This window comes from Rhagoletis pomonella, unplaced genomic scaffold (genome assembly GCF_013731165.1).
Source record: "Rhagoletis pomonella isolate Grant_MI unplaced genomic scaffold, Rhpom_1.0 Rhpom_scaffold_00002, whole genome shotgun sequence".
NCBI classification, from domain to species: Eukaryota; Metazoa; Arthropoda; class Insecta; order Diptera; family Tephritidae; genus Rhagoletis; species Rhagoletis pomonella.
In genome coordinates this window covers 5,382,879-5,404,859 of record NW_023458556.1, presented here as the reverse complement: position 1 = coordinate 5,404,859, position 21,981 = coordinate 5,382,879, and the positions used below count along the sequence as shown (strand labels likewise).

General features: G+C 38.5%; 1 protein-coding gene across 2 annotated transcripts in view; it reads right to left on the bottom strand.

Moving 5' to 3' along the window:
* The window catches only part of LOC118732917, a 132,809-nt gene that overhangs the window by 79,382 nt on the left and 31,446 nt on the right, over positions 1-21,981 (bottom strand). For both annotated transcript variants that reach the window (XM_036462042.1, XM_036462041.1), the window contains exon 3: positions 12,947-12,994. In XM_036462042.1, the coding sequence (XP_036317935.1) occupies positions 12,947-12,994 (48 nt within the window). The remainder of the gene's footprint in view (positions 1-12,946; positions 12,995-21,981) is intronic.

The following is a 21,981-nucleotide window of genomic DNA, read 5'->3' as shown; positions in this document are numbered from 1 at the left end:
GCCATTTGTGCCACACGGCCATGGCCAGCCGTTCGTTCCTGCGCGCTTCGACCCGACCGCTTCGTAATTGTGCAAAATTGTTTTCCGCAGCGAGCGTGGTGCCTTTTTTGTGCTGCGCCTCACAGCACTACTGTCCTCTCAGCTTCTTTGTCGACTTTGGCTCGTAGAAAATGTTGAAATTTTTGACAGACAATGTCATCTTTTTTGTTGGCCGCCGCCAATGTTCCCTTTGCTTTGTGGTGTGCTGTGGTGCTCCGTGGCGCAAATGCCATGATGACAGTTTTTCGTAGGTTATAAATCTTCTTGTTGCGACCGCAGCACACAGAATGAGCAGTAAAAACAGCAGTAATACCAGTAATACTGCCCGTATAGCAACAACTAAAACTCCTGCAGTGCAGTGCGCAAAATAAAAAAGCTGCTCACCAACCGGCAACTACCAGCCGAGTCCATGCAACGGCCAATACAAATTCAGTTTTTCATGCCGTCTTTCAGTTGCATTGTTACTCTTTTTAGTACCATTGCCGATTGTTATTTTTGTTACTGCTCATTTAGTGTATTGTTGCAGCTACATCTTCTTGATAATGATGCGCATAATAAGGCGCTGCAAATGTGTTGTTGGCTGCCAGCAATGTTGCCTTATCGCATGGCTGTGCACTGGCGAATGTAATGAGGCGAAGATTTTGTTCAGCGTCATGGCTCAGAATAAAAGATGACAACATAGTTGGGAAAATACACTGGGAGAAACAGTGTGCAGGGTCGCCGGGTTTGTTGGTAAGGGAATTCGGCCTGGTCGTGGAATCATCCTTACCTTTGCCTAGCTTTCTGATATAGATTTCGGAGGTTTTCGCGTAGCACTATAGGCGGAAATTTCTCTCCTGCTGGTTTTCATGGCAGAATACACTCGGAGGTTCGCCAATGCTTTTCGCGGGCGGACCGCTATTAGAGAAAGCTTTTTTATGTTTTATTTTATGTGATATTATCCAACTTGTGCGGGAAAATCACGAATTCTTGGTTGGTTGGTTAGAGTGACCCTAGCGACCGGTAGTATAAAATATTCAGCTGCAGCTCCGTGGGTATTGGTGCCTTCTTAATTGGCTTGACACTCGGACGTCGTTTAACTCTGAAGTCTACTACAACATTTCGGGAATAGTACTAAACTATTTCTAAGCTCATGCTATTCATATAGACAAGAGAGACTTTACTTGCGATTTGGTAAAAAAATAATAATAAACATTTGAGTGCCATTTTTGCTGGAAGGCAAATAAAAATATGTAAATCTTGAATAATACGCTTGGGAAGAACGTGAGCTATATATTTGGTGGGCCGCGCTTTCAAATCAGCTGCAAGTCTATATAGAACGGCATTGTGAACGAATCCATAGTTCCCAGTATACAGTGTACTAAAAAAGCAGTTATCTGCTGCAAAAGCACAGTCAGGTTACGAATTTACTATTCCATAGTTATGAACCAGTGCCTGAAGTAAAAAAGCTAAGGTCCCTTTAAATGTTATTGCCTGAACAATGTTTAAGAAATTTCTCCCACTGTACTTTTAATGAGTTTATATTATATCGAGTACCCAACACGTACCTATGCATTAATGCTGAAATTGATTCGCATATTTACTTTGTTGAAACTCTTTTCGCTTTTTGAAGGACTGTAAACAAAACAAAAATGAAAATGTAGCGATTTTATTAATTTCAGTTATTTTTCGTTCCGAAGTTGCGCGCCGAACTCGTTGGAAAAATTCATGAGCGACAGAATAATAATTGCCAACAACAGCAACTTTTTGTTGCAGAAGCACTGAATAAGTATCTACCACTTCACAGTTCCGCTCCCGCTGCCGCAGCCGCTGCTGCTGCTGCTGCGGCAGCTTGATGAAATTGATATGTTGCAGATGCGGCAAGTGATGCCACTACTGGTTTTTACCCAAGCAGATAAGACTGTTCCGAGAGATTGTTGTGCTGTTGTTGTCAGTTCTCGTTTACTTGGCGCATTTTTCGCGTCGCCCAGAAGTGCCAATGAATTTTTGTCTTACTTGAGTTGGTTTTTCTGCGCTGCAGAGATTTGGTTTTTGAAATTACTGGAATTCTTTCACTTGCTGTTGGCACACACATACATACATACTTGGCTATCTACCAGCAAAAAACTTAAAATTAATAAGAGCAACAATAGCAAGAATACCAACCACACTTTCGCTGCTCATTAGTTATGTCAACAGCGGCATACTTTTTTTCACTTTTTTATGGCTTTTGCCTGCAGCTGCTGTGTAGCGAATTTCCTTAGGAATCTTGTTTATTAATTTGCTATCACCTGAAATGGTGTTTTTTTTTCGTTTGTTTTATATTTAAGTATTTAGTGTAGTTGCTGCTGCTGATTATGCAGTGCGGCTGCTTGCCACAAGGCTGCAAGCAAATATTTGCTCTTTTTAGTTACAAACTGAAGATAAAGAAAAAAAGTGAAGACTACTTGAAACGAGGTATGAAGCATTTAAACAAAATTCTTAACAATAAAAACAACATTATAACTCAAGTTGACTGCCTAGCCAAAAAGGGTGATGAGTGCAATCAGCTGCAATGTTGCGCCCTACTGCAGGTGTTTCGGCGCTGTCAGGCAGAATGTTTATTTGCATATTTATAATGGGATAAATATACGTCGACATTCATACATACCTATAAATTAATTCATCACTCATTGGTATCATCATATAGCTTCTTGGCTCATTCTTCTTCAATTTAATTTCAATACAATTTTAATTTCAGTTACTATGTCAGCTTAGTTTTTTTAAAGTGCCTAAAACAGCAGTGGGAATATGCGGCAAAGAAGAGGACGAAGTCAAAGAAACAACAAACTCTATTCCTCCATATTTTGCTCTCTGCGTGTGCCTGTAAAACCACTCTTCTACATGTAAGCGTTCTAGAGACTTTGAAATTCTAATTAAATTAAAGCCTATGTTTCAATATGCCATGCCACAATTCTTATACGCTGAAATACATACATATGTATTTAGATTTTCATAATATACTTTTGTCATCATTTTTGTTTTAATTGATATATGTTGTCATTAAAAATAGGTCAGCCAATTAGTTGCTTAATGAAAAGCAAATAAAAAAAGGTAGTTCAGCTCTGGCTAGTGTCACAAGTAAGACTCTCGTCGATTGTGTCAAAAACTAATTAAAATGGATTATCGAAAATCTAACGAGTGTAGTTCGTTTTAATCTACTGCAGGTGATTAGTTGTAAGACAAAATTGCATGACACACTTTACATTTATTTGCAGTGAACTTAATGTCTTAAGTAGTTTTAAGGTCTTTTAATAAATGCAGTGTTTATGTAAAGCACTTCCATAAGAGTTAAGGAGCTGTTGAAACTGAAAAACTACACAACGATTTTAATTAAAGCATTCTTGATTAAATTACAAGTGAAAATATGTGCAGTAAAAGCAACATTTGTTTTGACGTAGAGTACGTCTTACGTTTCGGCATGGAGGCCATACGCAAATGTTGTAGTTGTAATTTTTAGAGCTTCACACAAACGCTTATTGCACGAGAGCTAATGAAGCGATTTCAAAGAAAAGATTCCAAACTTATCGACAAATATGTTTCTGTAAGTAACTAATTCGGTTTCTGTCGTAGAAACGACGGTAAATATTGGCTTATTTTGGGGTAAATTTTGAGCCATTAAAGTACTCGAGCAACATGGGCTTTGCACATACATACATATACATACATATCTTTCATTTTAGGAATGTTAGTTCATCGGAAGAATAGAAATATTAATGTTTACAAATTTTTTTAAATTTCCAAAAAATTTTGAATTTTAATGCAAAAAATTGTTGAAAAATTTTTAATTGGTTTTATTTCCAAAATGCTCGAAACCCGCTAGAATGATTTTGTTTCTGTTTGCTTTAATGAAAAACCATATATTTTTCCTTTCGGTTGGTATATGGGAAGTATTGGTTGACATCTTCTAAGCAATAATGATAGAATACAAGATTGCGCATAATTTGCCACTGCATTTTGCCTTGGAATGTTTCAATAATTGTGTAAAACTACGCAGAAATATAAACGCACAATTAGTTAAATTGGAAATGTTTATGTAGTTATTTGCCCTACCAAAAAGAGCATAGTTTACACTTTGTAAAAAGTCACACCTGACCCCTCGAAACCTACCACAGACCCCTGGGGAACCATTGGGAAACGGTATCAAATTTTGACACCGGAAATGTAAGCTCGATAAACAGTATTTTTGTGCAGAACGCCTTTCTATTTTCAAAGATATTCAACATTTCTTGTACACATATAACTCCGGCTACGCCATCCAGAGTATATCTGCGTAAAACTCACTCGGAAATTCGCAAAAAAATGCATTTTCCAGACCGAATTTAGTAGATAATAAATTAGTAACTGAAAGTTACACAATTAGGCTTTACGATAAAGAATAGACCCTTGACTACAAGTGTGTGTATAATTTTTTGGATCGAGTCACCCATTCGGACGTGCGTATATTAGTCCTCAAAAATAATTTTATCAAAAAAATATTGCAAGGATATTTAAGGACGAAATTTGTAAAGGACATTTTCCATACCCATTCGTGGCTATGCACCAAAAAATGTATTCTGTTATAGTTCTACAGAATCTTTTCTTTTGTATGATACACTTATTGTTATCCTATCCTGAATTTTTTTAAAAAGTTTTTGAAATAAAGATATTTTTAAATTTCAAATTCCTTTTAAAACAATTCCGACGTCAATGAGAATTTATAAGTTATACGTGGAAGGGTTGCCACTTGTTTAAAAAATCAAGTTCAACTTATATAAGGCAGTTAGAAAAGTGAAATTTGTTTTATGGTGTGAGCGTCAGGCGGAAAAGGTTGTAGTTCGAAAATATTTTGAAGAGGGTTGCCACCTGTTTACAAATGAAATTCAACTTAAATTAAAGAAATTAGCTAATTTAAATGTGTGTCACAATTACAGTGTTAGACCAAAAGGATTAAATAAGTTATAAGTCTGAAAATATTTTGAATAGGGTTACCACCTGCTACAAAGTTAAGTTCCATATATATAATATAATGTGCGACCTTAATAATATCACGTATTTTACGTTTCAGTTTAGTGTCAGAGCCACAGCCCGCAGGTCAAGACAAAGGCGATGGACTGAGTCATTTTCTGTAAATTGTAAGTCAAAAGTCGTAACTGCAAACAAATTATTATAAACTTCGCGAAAGGGAAAAAATACCCCCAAAATGTTTTCAGGTCCACCATTCGCTTTCTTCTTGTTGTAATTGCACACGTATGTAGGTATGTATGTGCTTACTCATAGAGCGATTTCTTGAATGCTCACTAAAAGCATCGCAACTCCTCCATATTTCAACTAAAAATATTCCACACTTTAAACGCACTAAATTAAATCTGAACTTAATTTACGCAGCCTCGCAAAGCTGGGCGGAAGTTAATGTACACGCATACATGCAGGCAGGCAGGACGCTGAATAAAGAGCACTGCTGTGCTTAGCATTTTTCTCATTTAACCATTTTCCCCATTTCCCAGATGCACTTACTTGAGTTTTATGCCAGGGGGGGGGGAGGGCGGCTTGGCTTGCCGATGGAAGAGCAGTGCTGGTGGCACCAGTGTCGCTGGCTTTCAGTGACGTTGCCGTTGGCCTCTTGAACAACAATTAAATGAAAATGAAAAGCTAAGCGACGCGACGTTTCGCGTCTCGACGTTGTTGCACCAAAGACACAGAGCGCCTAGTCGCCTAGTCGCCGCGTCAGTAGGGCCAGTGGGCCATATGCAAAATGCAAAATGCAAAACAACAAAAAAAAAACACAACAACGACGATTGCGAAAATTTAAAAAAAAGCTGCATAGAGTGAAGAGCATTGTGCCTTGGCGCACGCAGGAGGCAAAGCAATTTGTCACAAGTTAAATCTATTCATGATGCAACTGCTGCGCTGTCAGGCGGCTGGTTAACTCAGGCACTGGAACTGACGCTCTCAATGGCCTGACTGCATGCCAAAGCATACTCGCTGCCATGTCTGTCTGCCCGGCTGTCTTCCGTTCTATTCTATGTATTCTACGCAGCTTGGCTTGACGACTGTCTGTGAGTAAGTGTGTGTGTATGTTGGGATTTTTTTTTGTTGTTGCTGCTGTTTAATTTTTCAGCATAGAAATGCATTTTTCAAGCAGCAGGTTGAGCCGCAAGATGAAAAAGTGAAATAGCTGGAGAAGTTGCGAGAACGGAAAATTTTTGCAGCAACTCGAGTTGTTGCCACACCACTCCAAGTACTTCCTGTGTTGCATAGATTGCTTTTTACTACCACCACAGCCATCTAGCCACCTCGGGCTGCCAGAGTGGGATATGGTGCGAAGGCTGTATGTCTGTCTGACGTGGCGTGGCGTGGCGTGGCGTAGGTGAGTGGCAGTTTGAGGTTTGAGTTTGCCTGTGTGTGCGCGTTGCTATAGGACACATCAGAAATTTATGCACATGCAGCAAGAGCCATTGACTGAGTAATGCATTTCACACAGCTGGCACGTAACGGTAATGGGAAACTGGAGCCAAGTTCAGCGGGCCGCAATGTGAATATGTGACAGCAGCGAACGTGCAACTTGCAACATGCAACTGTGAAAATGTATGGAGGAAGCTGTAAGGAAAACTGTCGAATGAGCGAAACCTTGCCACATCGCTTCGGTGCTGCAACTTGCTAGGAAAGGAATTATAAGTAGAAGAAGAAGAAGAATGAGAAGAAGTTGTGGTGACTATGTTGAGTGTGGCGGCTGTAACAAAGGAGCGCGTAAGAACCAAGTTCGGGCAACAGCCGTGGCGCAAGTGAAGTGGCACATTTTACTTTCTTTGCCACGCACTGGTCCAACATTCAATACATACATATACACATGCCGCTTTAAATATACCCGTATATATGTACCTAGCTAGGTATGTATGTATGTACGAATAAACATACGTGCAACACAAAAAAAAGTGTTACAAGGTGAAGCAGCTATGCGCGCGACAGCCCGTCAAAGGCGGCGTTCAAGCGACATTGCGTAGGTGGCAATAACAACAACAATGACGAATGTGTGCGGGCAACAATGTGGCAAGTGCATTATGTGCAGGAAAAAATGTGTGCACTTATACATAAATGAATGAGCGCCATTTAAGATAGCACTGGCGTGCGTTGTGGCATGTGGCAACGATGAATGTGTGTGAGTACGTGTCGCTTTTGAGAAAGTGCGATTCGGCAAAGTAGCAAGTTATGGCACAAAAGCGGAGTAAATGGCATATGCAACAATGGGCTGCACATACATGCACACATAGAGCCTTCAACGTCGCATAAATGCATTGTTGCAAGTGGCACAAATAGCGTCAATGGCGATAATGGGATTAAATGGCTGGTGCCGGGAGTTGGCGGTGGGAGAAAAATCTAGCAGGGAGCTTTAATATTTGAACGAAATTGCGTTAGTATGGTACACGAGGCATGTTGCAACATTTCGTTGGCCCTGTCAAGCGTCAGTCTTCTTTATTTAATAACTTACCGAAAATGTCACCAAAGCGTTTTTTTTAAAGCCATGAAAAGCATATCAATAACCCTTTAAGGCTCGCGGCCAAGTGGCTGACACAAAGCTCCTTGGCACAGTTTTGTGCCGTGTCAGGGTGGCACTGCGGTCTACACGCTGTGTGGCATGACTGGCAAACATTGGCAACTTGTCGACCACAAGAACTTTTGTGGCATGCAACGTATAAATCAGCCACGGTTGGGGAAGGCATAAACGCTGACTGCCACCACGTCCATTTTGCAATATTTCTAGTGCGTGCAAGTGTGTGTGTGTGTGTGTGAGTGAACACGTGGCATACTAGCCGCCAAGCCACCGCACGTGCATGCCAAAAATTGTGTACCGTTGGTCTGAGCATACAAAAATTCATTTCATCGCCATTTCGTTGAATGCAGTTTGCACTGCCCTCACCAACCTGTGCGAAGTGTGTATGCGAAGGGTAGCCGTTAAAAAACGGAACACACAATTTCTCGTAGTTTAAAACCATCTCTCAAACAAACAAAAAAAAACATGAGCAAACTGGTTAAAAAATTTCGTATGTACACTGCCGGCCACATGAATAGCGCCCACACTTTTTATCCTCAGTATTGACAGTTTATTTTTTGTTTATTTAATATCCTTTAAATATTAAAATATATATATATATATATATCACATTCTTTTCAATATTTATACACATTTGACAATATTAAATTCAACAAATTTTCATCAGAATTGATACCTTTAAAAAACTAGAATGGTTTTGAGCAAGCAGTTATATCGCTTATTAAATTTGAGTGTAATAAGGTGAAAGTTCCTTAAGAATTGCGTTGATTACTGATTTTTGGTTTTGTGAAAATTTGTGGAACTATTGTAAATTTTGTAGAAAGTTTGAAAATCGAATTTACATGGCTTTTGTTACAGAATACTTTCAATACTGAGGTCCAAAAGGGGCGCTATTCAAGTGGCCGCCACTGCACATGTCAGACATTTTTGGTGATTTACTCAACCTTACCTCGATATTAAAAATAAATTTCACTTCATTCTCTTTTCCAAAGGAATAAATAAAAAAAAGTTAAAGCAATTCCTCACCCCCATCGGATTCAAATCAGCTTTATAAATGTGTACATATGTATGTATATACACAATCCCCCATGTGCATCTTTGTACCACCGCTTGTGGCACAATTGAAAAGCACAACGAATCAATTAAAGTTGCATTCAAAAGTTTCGACACACGGTGTAGAAAAGGTAAAAAGCATAGTGCCACCTCCTGTTACAGCAACACAAGCAAACACACATGCCATATTCCTCCACACATGTTCTTCATTTAGAAAAGTTGCTGCTTTGATGCAAACATTGCGCACCTGATGGTTGAAAGGAAAATAAAACCAAAAAAAAAATCTCAATTTTCTAAAAGCTAAAACGACATGGCCTGAGCAAAGTTTGGTGCAACGATGAAAACATAAAAAAGTGCATAAAAAAATTGTTACAGTATTCGGCCGAAAAAAAAATTTGTTTTCGGTAGGCTAGGCCATTTTCCAGGCACCATATAAAAATAAACCTACATATGTGGGAAGTCAGGTTGCAAGCATAGAAGCAACAGTAAGTATGTTAAAAAAATTTTGTTAAATCTTTCTCCGTAGCACTTCGTAAGTATATCTACATCAGCGCCCAAACTTTAAACTCATTGGTGATTCAACACAAAAAAGTGACAAAAACCAGCATTAAATTTGGTTTGTACGCGGCAAGCATTGAAGGCCGGAGGTACTTCGATAGCCTTCTGTCAAACGAATTTTAATGAAAAGCCTTGCACTGCCATTTTCGCAGCCTAAACGAATGAAGGAATGGAAAAAAGTTCAAGTTTTTTTTTATCTCCTTTAGGCAGTGGCCAAGGAAACTGTGTAATATTTAGTTTAAAGTGGGATGTGCAGTTGTGGTATTTTCCTAAAACTTACACCAATCTTTGTGAATTAAAAACTCAACCACTTAAATATGTCATACTTATGCACGGTTTTAAGTTTCTCATGCCATGTCAATTACGATATCCCGCATATATCTTCAAGGTCTTCGGGCAAATGTGTCTTCAACCATGTCTGCATTTGTAGAAGTTGTTTTCTATTTGGCAAAACGCATCGCAATAATCTCCGTACTTCTGCGGTGTGTGCAGAGGCAGCATTGGTTGTCGCTAGAATGTACCCCATAGATATACTGGCGGAAGAGGCAGCCCAACGTTTTGGGAGCGAAGAGATGCCAGTTGGCAGGCCTGGCAGCAAAGGTGGGACAACTCACCAAACGGCCGTTGGACGTTCCGCTGTATCCCGGATTTGAAACGCTGGCTTGATAGAACGCACGGCGAAGCAGTCTTCTACCTAACCCAGTCCTTAACTGGGCGCGGGTGCTTTAATGCGTATCCATACCGGTTTAAACACGAATCTGATCCTATTATGCGATCACGGCGGAGGGGATGTTATAGAAGACGAAAGCCATATTTTCTTCGAATGTGCGCGTTTTGAGGATGCAAGACGGAAGACTCGTCGCGTATTTGGAGGAAATTACTCTCCCGAATCGTTCGTACGTAACATGCTGGAAAGCAGTGAAAAATGGAGATTGCCATGCGATGAATCACCGAAACGATGAAAAGATTGAGGACTCTTCAAAAAGGCTAAGACGTAGCAGCGGCGGCTAAGCGCCTTCAAAAAATTCAGAGGCTCCGCTGGCTAGGTCAAGTCGTTCGAATGGACGCTTCAGCTCTGAAACTATTCAACGCGGGTCATGTTGCTGGTAACAGAGGAAGAGGAACGCTTCGTGTGTGTTGAAAAGGCCAGGTGGAAAAGGACTTGGCTTCACTTGGTCACTTGGGACTGGCATGCCGTTTTGGACTCGGCCAAAATCGCTTATGCGGTCCCAGCGCCAATAAAGAAGAAGAAGGATCTATAGTAAATTCATGGTTTAGAGTTCGGTTTAGTCACTCATCGAGTGAAGTATGCACCCTATACTTTGGGAAATTTTTAACTGCTTGGACAAGGGCGCACTTCAGTGAATCTGCATTTGGACGAAATATGATTTTGTGTCCATTTTGCCATGTCATCTGGAATGGAGTCTTATCAAAATCATCACAGAAGATGAGTGCTAACCACGCTGACTCCTCAGAGCAAGTATGACATATCGTACATCCTATTGTTTTGTTTATTGAACGATTCCACCACATTGAATTCGTCTGTGACTGATTTTCGCGTGCTAGCGCAAAAAGGATTTCGATTTGACTTTCGTTTTTGTTTCGATACTTAGGTAAGTAGGATACCGGTGTGCCTCTTATACGCGCTGTGTCCCAAGTCACCTTTTTTGATGCGCGACATGCTATTCTTGCTGATATTAATATCCCTTGACATGATTTTGGCAGCGGATTTCATCGAATTGGAGGTTCTCTACAGCTTTAATGACTGTTAGTGTTCGCACAGTGTGGGAACAGCCGAATTTTCCACGATTGACTATCCGAATAACTTCGATTGATTTTCAGGGGCCGCAACATCCGAAATATTTCGGTTGTTTTTAAATGGAACTAACATAAAAAACTTGAAACAGGGAAACTTTGTCTTAAGTACATATTTACATGCATGCATATGTAAATATAAAAATTTTAGGGATTTTAATATTCCGAGGCGAAAATTATTGCGAGAATGTTGAGGTAAATTTCTTTGATGATTTGCAACCATCAAAAAAATTCATATCAGAGCAACGAAAATTAAAAAAATATGAAATATTACAAAGTATTTTCTTCACAATTTTGGCGTTTTAATTTCATAATTTGTCACGGTCACAAGTCTTCATGCGGTTTAGTGCGGAAGAATACATAAAGCGGGAAAGCTGGAAGGCGATGCGAACGTTAAATTGGAAGAATACGTGTAGCACAGCTATGGGCATTATTTCTTCAAAGAATTTACGCGGAATAAACTGGATCTGGAAACTCTCCAGCTGCCTTTTCTGTTGCTGCCTTGCCGCGCTGGGCTGCCTGCGTGTACACCTTCGCGAACAGCCACGCTCGACGCGGATGCTGACGCGGTCCCCACCATCTTCCAGCCATCTTGGTCAGATGCCAAGGCGGCTGGTCGACGCTCGGTTGACAGCGTCTGTAATTGATCCATACAAACTGTCAGTCTAATTAACATGACAACATTGTGAGTGACGAAGGTCCTGCGACAAGGCGCACACGGGAGGTACTTATGTATGTATGTACGTATGTCCGTAACTAGGTATATGAATGTACATTCAATTTAATGAAGCTTGTGGCTTTGCGCGTCCAACTTCAACTAAAGTATTTTGCGGCCACTTTGCGCAGAATTTCAGCGTTCGAGTGCGTAGAATTTTTAAGAATTTTTTTTATGAAATCTTTTCTTTTCTGCGGCGTTTTAATTTTTATGTGCGAATACTTTGGTAATTCGTATATTTTTTGTCTACTTATACCTGTTCCGTTCTTTTGTTTTATTTTTGTTTTTACCATCAGCATCAGCTTTCAGCATTTCAGCCAGTTTCAGTTGTCATTTAATGTGCTTAATGTCATTATTATAAAGTTCTTAAAGGTAAGTTGGGAACGCGCACGCACACAAAGGTACAAATGGCGCAAAATATATGCAGATAAATTCATACATATGTATGTATGTATGTATGTACCACATAAGCAGAATATTGGTATGAAGCTTCTTGCTGTTTTTAATCTGGCCATCGAGCTACAACGGCGTGATTAATTGGATTGCTGCGCTGAAATGTATACATACAACACATGTGTGTGTTCATCTACACGCGCTTGCGCACACTTGCGCACACTTTCTTAAACAACACACCTTTACTTATTAAGGTGTAGAACACGTATGTACAAACTTACGAGCGTGAAGAATTTGCATGTGGCATACGCGCGCTTTTACGCACTTCCATATGTATATATGTGAGTATGTGTGTACGTGCGTGATATCTGTTTTTATGTAAATGACGCGCTTATCCCAGCTTGCAGAAATTTCTCGTCAGCCCATTTTTTTTTTCTTTAATTTTCTCTCACGCCATGCCTTGAGTGGCATTTTAACGCATTTGCCTTAATTTCTGTCCAGTTAAATTTCACCACATTTCGTACGTCCGTACTCTGATGATTGTTGAAATATGGGTAAGTGCATTCTTATTTTAATATGTGTTGCAAAGTAATTTCTTTCTTTTAAATGTAAATGACACTAATCCGTGACGCGTGACCGCTAGTGGTATCAAATGTGAAATTTAATTCGATGCCAACAGACACAAATGTTGTGATACATAAATGAGAACGCAAATGTGTACATATACATATATATGTATGTACATACATTAATTTGTATGGGAAAGATCTTAAGAATATTTGCGGTAAGAAAACGAAATAAAAAGATGCACTTTTTCTCCTTACCTTATAACAAGTGGTGTCCTTCAGGCAATCTGCATTCTCTGGAACGAACTGAAAGGAAAGGTGAACAATTAAAAAGTTAGTATTTCTCTCAGATCAAAGTGAATCCATTTAATAATCAAGAAACCGAACATTCAGCATATATGTACTTTAAGTTTCAAAATATCTACAATATTTAAAGACTCCATAAAAGCAAAAAGTAAGAAATAAACCCGGCCGATCTCCCCATGTTACAATTCTAAGAAGTTAGCTGAGCTCTTAACTGTAGTTAAGCTTTTAGTGGAAATGGGCTATAAATACGGTGGCCATAAATATGAATTGATAATGCAGGACAATTTTTCAAAAATATAAATACCTACCCATATATATGTAGTATAAAAATAACAAAAAACATAAATATTTCTAAATTCTTAATCCAGTTTAATCTTTCAACATAAATCACATATTCTTCATTGGTAGAAAATCGCGTTGATTTCTAATATTTTTTTTTTTTAGCTGGCGGGGTGCATATAAAGTATGCTCGAAAATCTCTTTTATATGGGAAAAATGCCTAGCACCGTCAGTAAAAAAAATAAAGCGTCTTCAAATTGGAATTTTATCCTAGTAAAATTTAACTGTAGAGATACCTAAAATTTTTCAAAAAATTGTGAAAAAAAGGTTTGTTGCATTTTTATAATACTTGTACCTTCTGGTATCGTCTGAACACCACATAGGTAAACACATAGCGGGGCTTCAATGTTCACCTTCAAGGAACATAACTCTTACTCAGCAAGTAATTCCATTTTGGTGTCTACTGCAGGGAGAAGAGTTTCAGCTGCCTCGAAAAAACTGCGAAACTCTGACGCAATTAGCTGGACTCGACCCCGATAAACTCAATATATGTCCGGCTTGAGAAAGAATCCTTCTAACAACCCTCCTCATTTCGCCCGACCTCCCACGCAACAGCGAGTTTCCAGCACCTAAAATTAATTGAGGCAACGATTGAGAGACTAGTCGATTTAGGCCTAGTATTACCGCTGCAACGTTTTACCACCCGTTGGGACGAAGATTCGAGCTCGAAAAGCTCAACCAAACACTTTGTTTTGTTAATTTTGTTACTCACATTTATTTGTTTGAATAGAGGAAATGCACTTTCTTAGAAGTTATCAAATATTTTATCCAAAAACTTCTCTAATGACTTTATCAACCAACGTACGTATATGTACCCACTTAATGAATTTATTATGTCACTAAAGCGCAATTTTACGAATCACCTAAACCTGGCACATATACTCAAAGCTAGCAATCAACGAAAATCGAATTTACAATACATAGGCGATGTAGCGCGTCATCGGCTCCCAATATCGAATGTATGTATGTATGTTTATGTAGTAGTGCTTGTGGTATGGATGAGAAGTCACTAAAGTGCTGATAATAGATCTGACATGTGTGTTCTTTAAATTGTCCCCGATACAACTTGCCAACCGAAAGCCCAAACACACTGGCTTACTTACATATGTACATTGCCGATGAGCAGCACTAAAGCGCTGGTTATACTTTTGTATGTGCATTGTAAGTGCAGGGCATAGAGAAGCAGCGTATGTGAAGCAGTGGTGTAATTATACTCGGCATAGAGCGCATAATCTCCCAGAATCAGCTGTTCAGTGTAATTAGTTAGGCTGTTCAAGACTGAAGAATGCGTATTCATAGCCTAAATGAAGTGGACACTAAAGTTAGTTGCTGCTTTTTGTCATAATTTTCAATGAAATGGCGGCAACTAACTTTATAATCGACTTTGTTTCGACCCAATGTATGTACAAGAACAACTTCTCAGTAATTCCTGTAACTCTGATGGCTACTGGAACAGGATAATGAGAGCAATGAGAGTGGCATCTCTTTTTGAAAATCTCACATAAACTCCGCTCCAGTACTCCATGAACTTACAGGTTCTTACACGAACTTGCAGGAAGTTACAGAAAAAATGTTCCCGTACTCCAAAATCCTGTAAATGAGAGTTGTATAGAGAATGAAGTTGCAAGATTTTACCCGAACTTTTTCTTCTGTTAAAATCATGAAAAGTGTCAAGCGATCGGCTGTTTGACGTTTTTATAGGAAAAATGCTTTTTTTGTTCCCGTACTTTTTGGTTGTTACTCACTTTGTACGCTCACTTCAGAGAGAAATTTGGCTGTTTGACATTTTTACAGGGTTTTACACGTGAAGTATTGGATCAGAGCTATAGTGAAAAACCAAAATTCTCCAGACTTCGCTGTCATGCTCTGTCATGCGATTCGATATGTGGCAGTACTGACGTTATGCGCTGCAGCACAATGCAACTAAATATAACCAGCGCTTAAAGTTTAACCGTGCAACGCTTCGTCGCATTGCGTTTTGTCCTTAAAAAAGTAAAACCAAAAAAAATTTTGAAGCAAACAACAAAAGCAATCGCACCGCTATTGTCGTTTCATCAACTTTTGTTGTTGTTGATTTTTTTCTGCTTTTTTTTTTTTTGTGAAGTCAAACTTACATTTCCGCTGCTGCATTGGCTTTGTTAGCAGGCTTTTGGTTTCTTTGGTTGGCTGCTTGCTAGCTTCTGTGCTCTTTTGCATCTCGTCAACTCAATTGTTGCATTGTTTTACCCATTTTTGTGTTGGCTAAAAAACAACAACAAACACCACTGACAACGCTGGCATTAGCCTGGTCGCACTGACTCCGTCGCCGCACTACTCGTGCTCCTGTTGCTTTTGGCCGTTTGTTGGCCTTTGTTGCCCACTACTATGCCAACGTTCAACTATTCAAATTGGACACTAAATGTGTCAGAGGAACTCTCTTAATTGTGTGATTGATTGATTTATGGTGAACAGGTTACTTCCCTGCCAACTAAGCGGCGACCGTTGAACGGACCAACAGAGTCCACCAGTAAGCCGCAAAACCAAATGGGCGTCCTTGTTGCCATTGTGCGCCAAAGTGATGGGCTTGTAAGTTGCAAAAGTGGATGTGAGTAGTATACCGACTTTTATTTGCATGTGGGCGCTTTCTGTGCGCATATACTCATACCTATGTAAGCACGTATGTATGTATGTGCGCATTTGTTTGAGTGAGTGAAATTACTGGCTTGGAAGTTAGTTAGCGGCTGCTGTTTTAAGACAATGACGCTCCTGAGAATATATATTGAAAGCATTTTTGTTGATTTTATATCAATACTTTTCATCCTACGGAATTTGGCGCTTTTATCCTGCAAGAAAGCTTAAACTGTCAAGGAGATTTTAGATTATCTGAAGTTGGGATTTCGAATCAGGTTTTAGAGGTATTGAAATGGAGTAAGGTATGCAAAAGTTGGATAATAAAAAAGTAAGTGCGCCTGGGCCACAAATATGTACTTTTGCATAAGGTTATATTTTTGGTATTTTTTCTATCTAGTTAGATCCCTACCTCTACCCCTGTTCGTTCTAATTACACTTATGTTGTCCTGTTTTCTTTTATCTTCATTTTTATCTTTATACTAGGGCTGTGCGATTAATTGATTACTCAAAATTTTAATTAATCATAAAGTAAATAACTCAGTTATTCGATTAATTAGAAATTATGATTACTCAAAAGTTCAGTTACTCGAGTAATCAAAATTTTTGATTAAGCAAAAACAAATATATTTGAGTAATTTGCTTTATGATTAATCAACATTTCGAGTAAAATGAGTAATCAACATTTCAACTCTTTACATATGTAATAAAGTAGTTAAAGTTCCTTGATACTTTGAAAACAACGTTTCTGTTTTCAAAAATTAAAACGAAAATTTTTTTTCATATACAGAATGTAAAAAAGAAAATAAGCATTTTCCAAAGCAAACTCTTTTAACGAGCATAATTATTATATTTTGAGTAATCAGATTTCAAGTAATTCGATTAATCATCGTTTTGAGTATTCAAAATTTTGATTACTCGAGTAATTGATTAACCGAATAATAGATTAACCAACTTGCTCGAGTAATCGAATAATCGCACAGCTCTACTTTATACCTTATCGATAACAAAATCAATAGTAACATCCAACAAAATATCGATAACAAAAATCTATGACAAATTCATAAAAATTTCAATAGCAAAATTGATAATATTGTTAGCAAAATCGATTGGAAAATTGATAAAAATATCGATAACCAAATAGATGAAAATATCGACGAAAAATCGATTAATAATTGATAATAAAATCGATAACAAAAATCGACTAAAAACCGATAAAAATATCGATAACAAAATCGATATTAAGTCGATAGAAATATTAATAACAAATATCGATAACAAAATCTTCAAAAATATCGATAACAAAACCAACAACAATATCCATAACAAAATCGTTAAAAATATCGATTACAAAATCGATAAAAATATCGATTATTATATCTATAACTCCCGACAATCCCGAAAATCTCTATAATACTAATCCCTAAAATCTCTATAATCCGTGTGCAATTTCCGTTGAATTTGCCATTTTTTCTACTCCCAACCAGCCAACCGTCGCTAAAGAAGTTTCACTTCAAAAAAAACCTACAGTGATTCCATTCAAATGGATTTGTGATAGTCCGGAAATTCTTACATCGCTTAATAAAATATACGAAAAAAGAGACCAGGGATTCATGTTTCCGCTTCAAAATTTTTAGATACTTTTACGAATCTGAGTAGTTTGTCGAGCGAATGAGATCTTACCCAAAAATTCACCACCTCAGTCTGTCGAACAGCGAACAGCTATGGAGAATATACAATCAGCCAAAAGATCAGCCATTCGGTAACTTCACAGTGGCACGCTACCCACATGAGTACCGGGGAACTTTTGAAGAGGAGTGCGCAATTATCAAGGTTTTTTGAGCAACTTGAATGCTGATGCTACATCCGCTAATTAAACAGTCGAAACTTTTGATTTAGTAAAAAAGCTATCTTCCTCCACCAAAGGCATAACATCTTTTAGATAATGCGAAGTCAGTCCATCTCTTGATTATTTCTTCAGCATGAATTAAAGCCGCACAGCGCGTAGAATCAATACCAACTGTGGACTCCTTTTCTTCCAGCCCCACTAGTTGCAAGGCCGTGTTCAGCTGATTCATAGGACTCTCCATTATGACAAGCATGTCCATGACTACTAAAGGCGCAGTCAAACAAAGCCTTTGATAGAACCTGCGCTCTGGGCACTCCATAACGAAGAATGGCAGACTGGTTGGCCTGAAGCTATTCACTAGAACGTAAACATACCTGCCAGTTTTTGGAATAAAAGCTACCGCAACCATTAAATTTGAGAATATGGAGAAACGAAAGATATGCCTCAATGGTTATTATAAGGGTCCGTAAGTACTTGTCTGCTCCACATCTTCGAACACATACCATTTGTCCCAGTGATCTAAAGTCCTCAGAAGTCGGAAGACTACATACTTTCAATTACAGCTGGGACTTCTTCTAATTCCATAAATGGCTTCGAAGTTGAAGCAATGGGTTAGTTGCCAGAGCATTATTCCTATGTCAGGCTGTGAAGAGTAGCAGACAAGGGTGGCATCGCAACACCTGAACAGGGTTCTTGATAGAAGCTTTCAATATTTTGTGACATCGCATCATCTTCCATCATTTTTACTTTGCTTTAACCAGGCTAAGGGGTACACACTCATTCTATCACTTTATAAGCATTCCATTCAATTTTAAATATATCTAAACTCTTTAACTTACTTTTGCTTACCCAAAATATATTTTCACTTACAGCAAACCAATTTCGGAAAATCTTAACAAATCCCAGCATGACGTTCGAAAATCGCTTGCTAAGCGTACTACAACGTACAAAAACATAGCATAGCTACAAAAATTGTTTCTCCTTAAACCCCAAAGGCGGCAGTGCGACCTGATTCTCCTCCCTTTTACAGCGAAATGAACAGCGACCACACACTTGAAACGCGCCGCCTTCGCAACTCCTAGTATCCTCAATCCCTGTGCCTTAGACGATGCTAAAATCGGCTGCTCTCGACTTTAAGAAAAAAAAACCCCTAAATGCGGGCAAATTAACTTCATGCTGAAACTTCTAATGTGGCATAGGGAACTCAATGTTGCCGCATCCAGGCAAAGAAGCCAAACACACACATATATGTGTATGTATGTATGCGCGGCAGCCAGACACAGGTTTGTTTTTGGCTGCCTTTTTTTTAGCTTTCTTCACATTCTCACTCTCATCGGCTACAATTTCCTCTTTCTTCCTATCCGTCTCCTCCTTCTCTGCCACTTTGTTCAACAGCTGCCACATAAACTGTGCTTTTGTGGCTGCTATTTTGTTTGTTGTTGCTCCTGTTTATTTGTGTTATTATTGTTGCGGCTGGCCAGTCGGTCTTTTCATAGCTTAATCAAATTTCGTCCTGAAAAGCAGAGCACGCAGGCGGCGCCAAGCGGGAGGAGCGGCACTCTGTTAGTCAGTCAGTCAATCCGCGGCAACCGCATGAATCGAATTTCGTCGCCACCATCCAACAACAACAACGATGTTAGCAACAACAAATGTAGCAACAAAGATAGCGCACCAGAAAACCACCAGTGCCGTCGCCAGTGTGACGGCCGACCAACAGCCGCCAGTCCAAAAATGCGCCAATTCGCATTTTTTCCGACTTTATTCTAAACGTGCGCACTCGCCACCCGCTTCCCGCTTCCCGCCTATCTTTGCTCCCAGCAAATATTTATGCTACCCGGCATCAACGGCTCACTCACACTCTCACAGTGGATTGTTCCCCCACCTCTGTTGGCGCATACGCCCCCAAGTTCAACCGTCAGATATTATTTTGATTTATTTTGTTGATTGATTTTTCGTTGGGTTTTATTTCGTTTTATTGGCTCTTCTCTGCTTGGCTTCGCTTTTCACTTTCAGTAAATCTGACTTTATTTTGCTTCTTCTCCTTTTTTTTTCGGAAAGGAGGCTTCAGTGTTGGTGGCGCTACTTATTTCGCAGGAAGTGCTGTACACTTTTGACCTGCACATACACACACATGCACATACGTTTGTGCGCTTATATGTACAGCCCAAATTGTGTTCCTTCGATGGAATTGGATTTGTGATTTTCAATAGAAGCGATTACAATAAAAATAATAACAGCATCGACAACAATTTAAGCTCGCGATTTGTGTGTTTTACACACACACGCAACATTTGTATATGTTTTTCCAATAATCGTGCGTCAAGCAGTCTATCAACTAGCTTTTTGGCTCCCCGTGGCTTTCCGGGTGTATTAATGCTTTATTAGAATCTGTTATTATTTGGACTGTTTTGTGGCGTTCTTCCTTGCATTTGTTGTGGAAAGAGCGATTGAGTAGGGATATTGTAATTTATGTTCACAGTTGTTGTCGTCCCAGTGTAATCAAATTATTTGAATAACACTGTATGTTTTTGTTTTTGGTTTGAATTCGTTGGTCTTCCTCCTAGAACTCGCTTTTTTCGAATGTATTATACATATCTCTAGGTTGGAGTGAAAAGTTGCTAAGTTGACTATTTAAGAAAACTCATATTTTTATATAGAAAGTAAGGGATACTAAAAATACATCTTTAAGAAAAGCATTCAGGTACTTGTTTTATTTTTCTCGTTTAATGAAACGCAAATTTGCTAAGTCCAAAAGTGGCATCGAAAATCCGACAAAACCAAAATAATATGAAATCTTTTAATAAAATTCGAATCCTTCTTATTCGTTGTTGTATTAAAAGATTTACGAAATACTTGAAGGACGCGGCTATTAGAAGCTCTTTTCCTCTCCTGTAAAATTAAAAAAAAGGAAAGTCCAGCGCCTTCGTCTTGGTCTGCTGGCTGTATCGGAGACACAGCCGCTTAATTTAAACGTAGAATATGTGGTTTGGTTAAGAGCACATCCAAGTCAAAAACGAAAGCACATTAGGAAACAAATATCGATAACAAAAGCGATAATAATATCGATAGCAAAATACAACTACAACATTTGAGCATAGCCTCCATATCGAAACGTAAGACGTATTCTACGCCAAAATGGACTTAGCAACCTGGCACTCTAAGCTAGCGATATTTCCTGTTCAATACTCATATTCACTTTCAAATTTAAATTTCTCTAGAACACTCTAACTTTCAAAATCATTTCACCCTAGTGTGCCCAACCAAATTAATAAACGGTGTAGTCCTACCGGTGTACCGGGGTACCCATTTACAGATTTATGTCTAAAGGTCGGCTGTAACTTAGTATAAGCCTGGGTATTAGATGTATATACAAATCCAACGATAGTATTATATACAACGACTTTTGTAATACAAAGTCCGTATAATCTGTAATGAGCCAGAGCGTAAATATCTGGTGCATAAAACTGAAAAGGGAAGCAATAAGAAGGTCTGTATGTTCTGTTATAACCGAGGAATATATAGTACTAGAACACCTTTAAAACAAATATGTATTATATTCAGATGAGAGTATACTTTAGTATCGATTGTTACTTTATGCAGCCGGACATTTTGTCCGTGCACCTCAGCGCGGTCGTTATAAGAGAGCCGCTTGAAAATTTTTGTGTGTTTTTATATTATTTTTGTACATATTTTTTTTAACGTTATGTATAGACAAAATAACTTTACGAATTGAAATAGCAGACTAAATTTTTATTTGCACGTTTGGCAAATGTAAAATTTTTTAGAATTCACAATTTATTTATTGCCTGAAAAAAATATATATATTTTGGTTATTTTAGTATACTAAATATTATTTTTATTATTATTTATAGTAGCTCATTTTAATAAATAAACAATTAAAAAACAATGTTATTTGTTATACCTTATTTATTTATACATCTATCCGCCTACTTTGTACGTGGGTACCCGGGTACCCCGGTTGGACTATTCTAGGCTTAAAAGAGATATAAAATGTCTTAAGCACATTTCTGTAAAATCAATGAAATCGTGGAAATTCGGGAGGATTTTAAAAATTTGTTCCAAGAAAAAAAGTTATTTAATTCAATATGTGTCGGGGGTACCCGGGTACACCGTTGCGAACACAAGGGTTAAAATGAGCTTCAAAAATTGTCGGATAAAATCGTTTACTTAG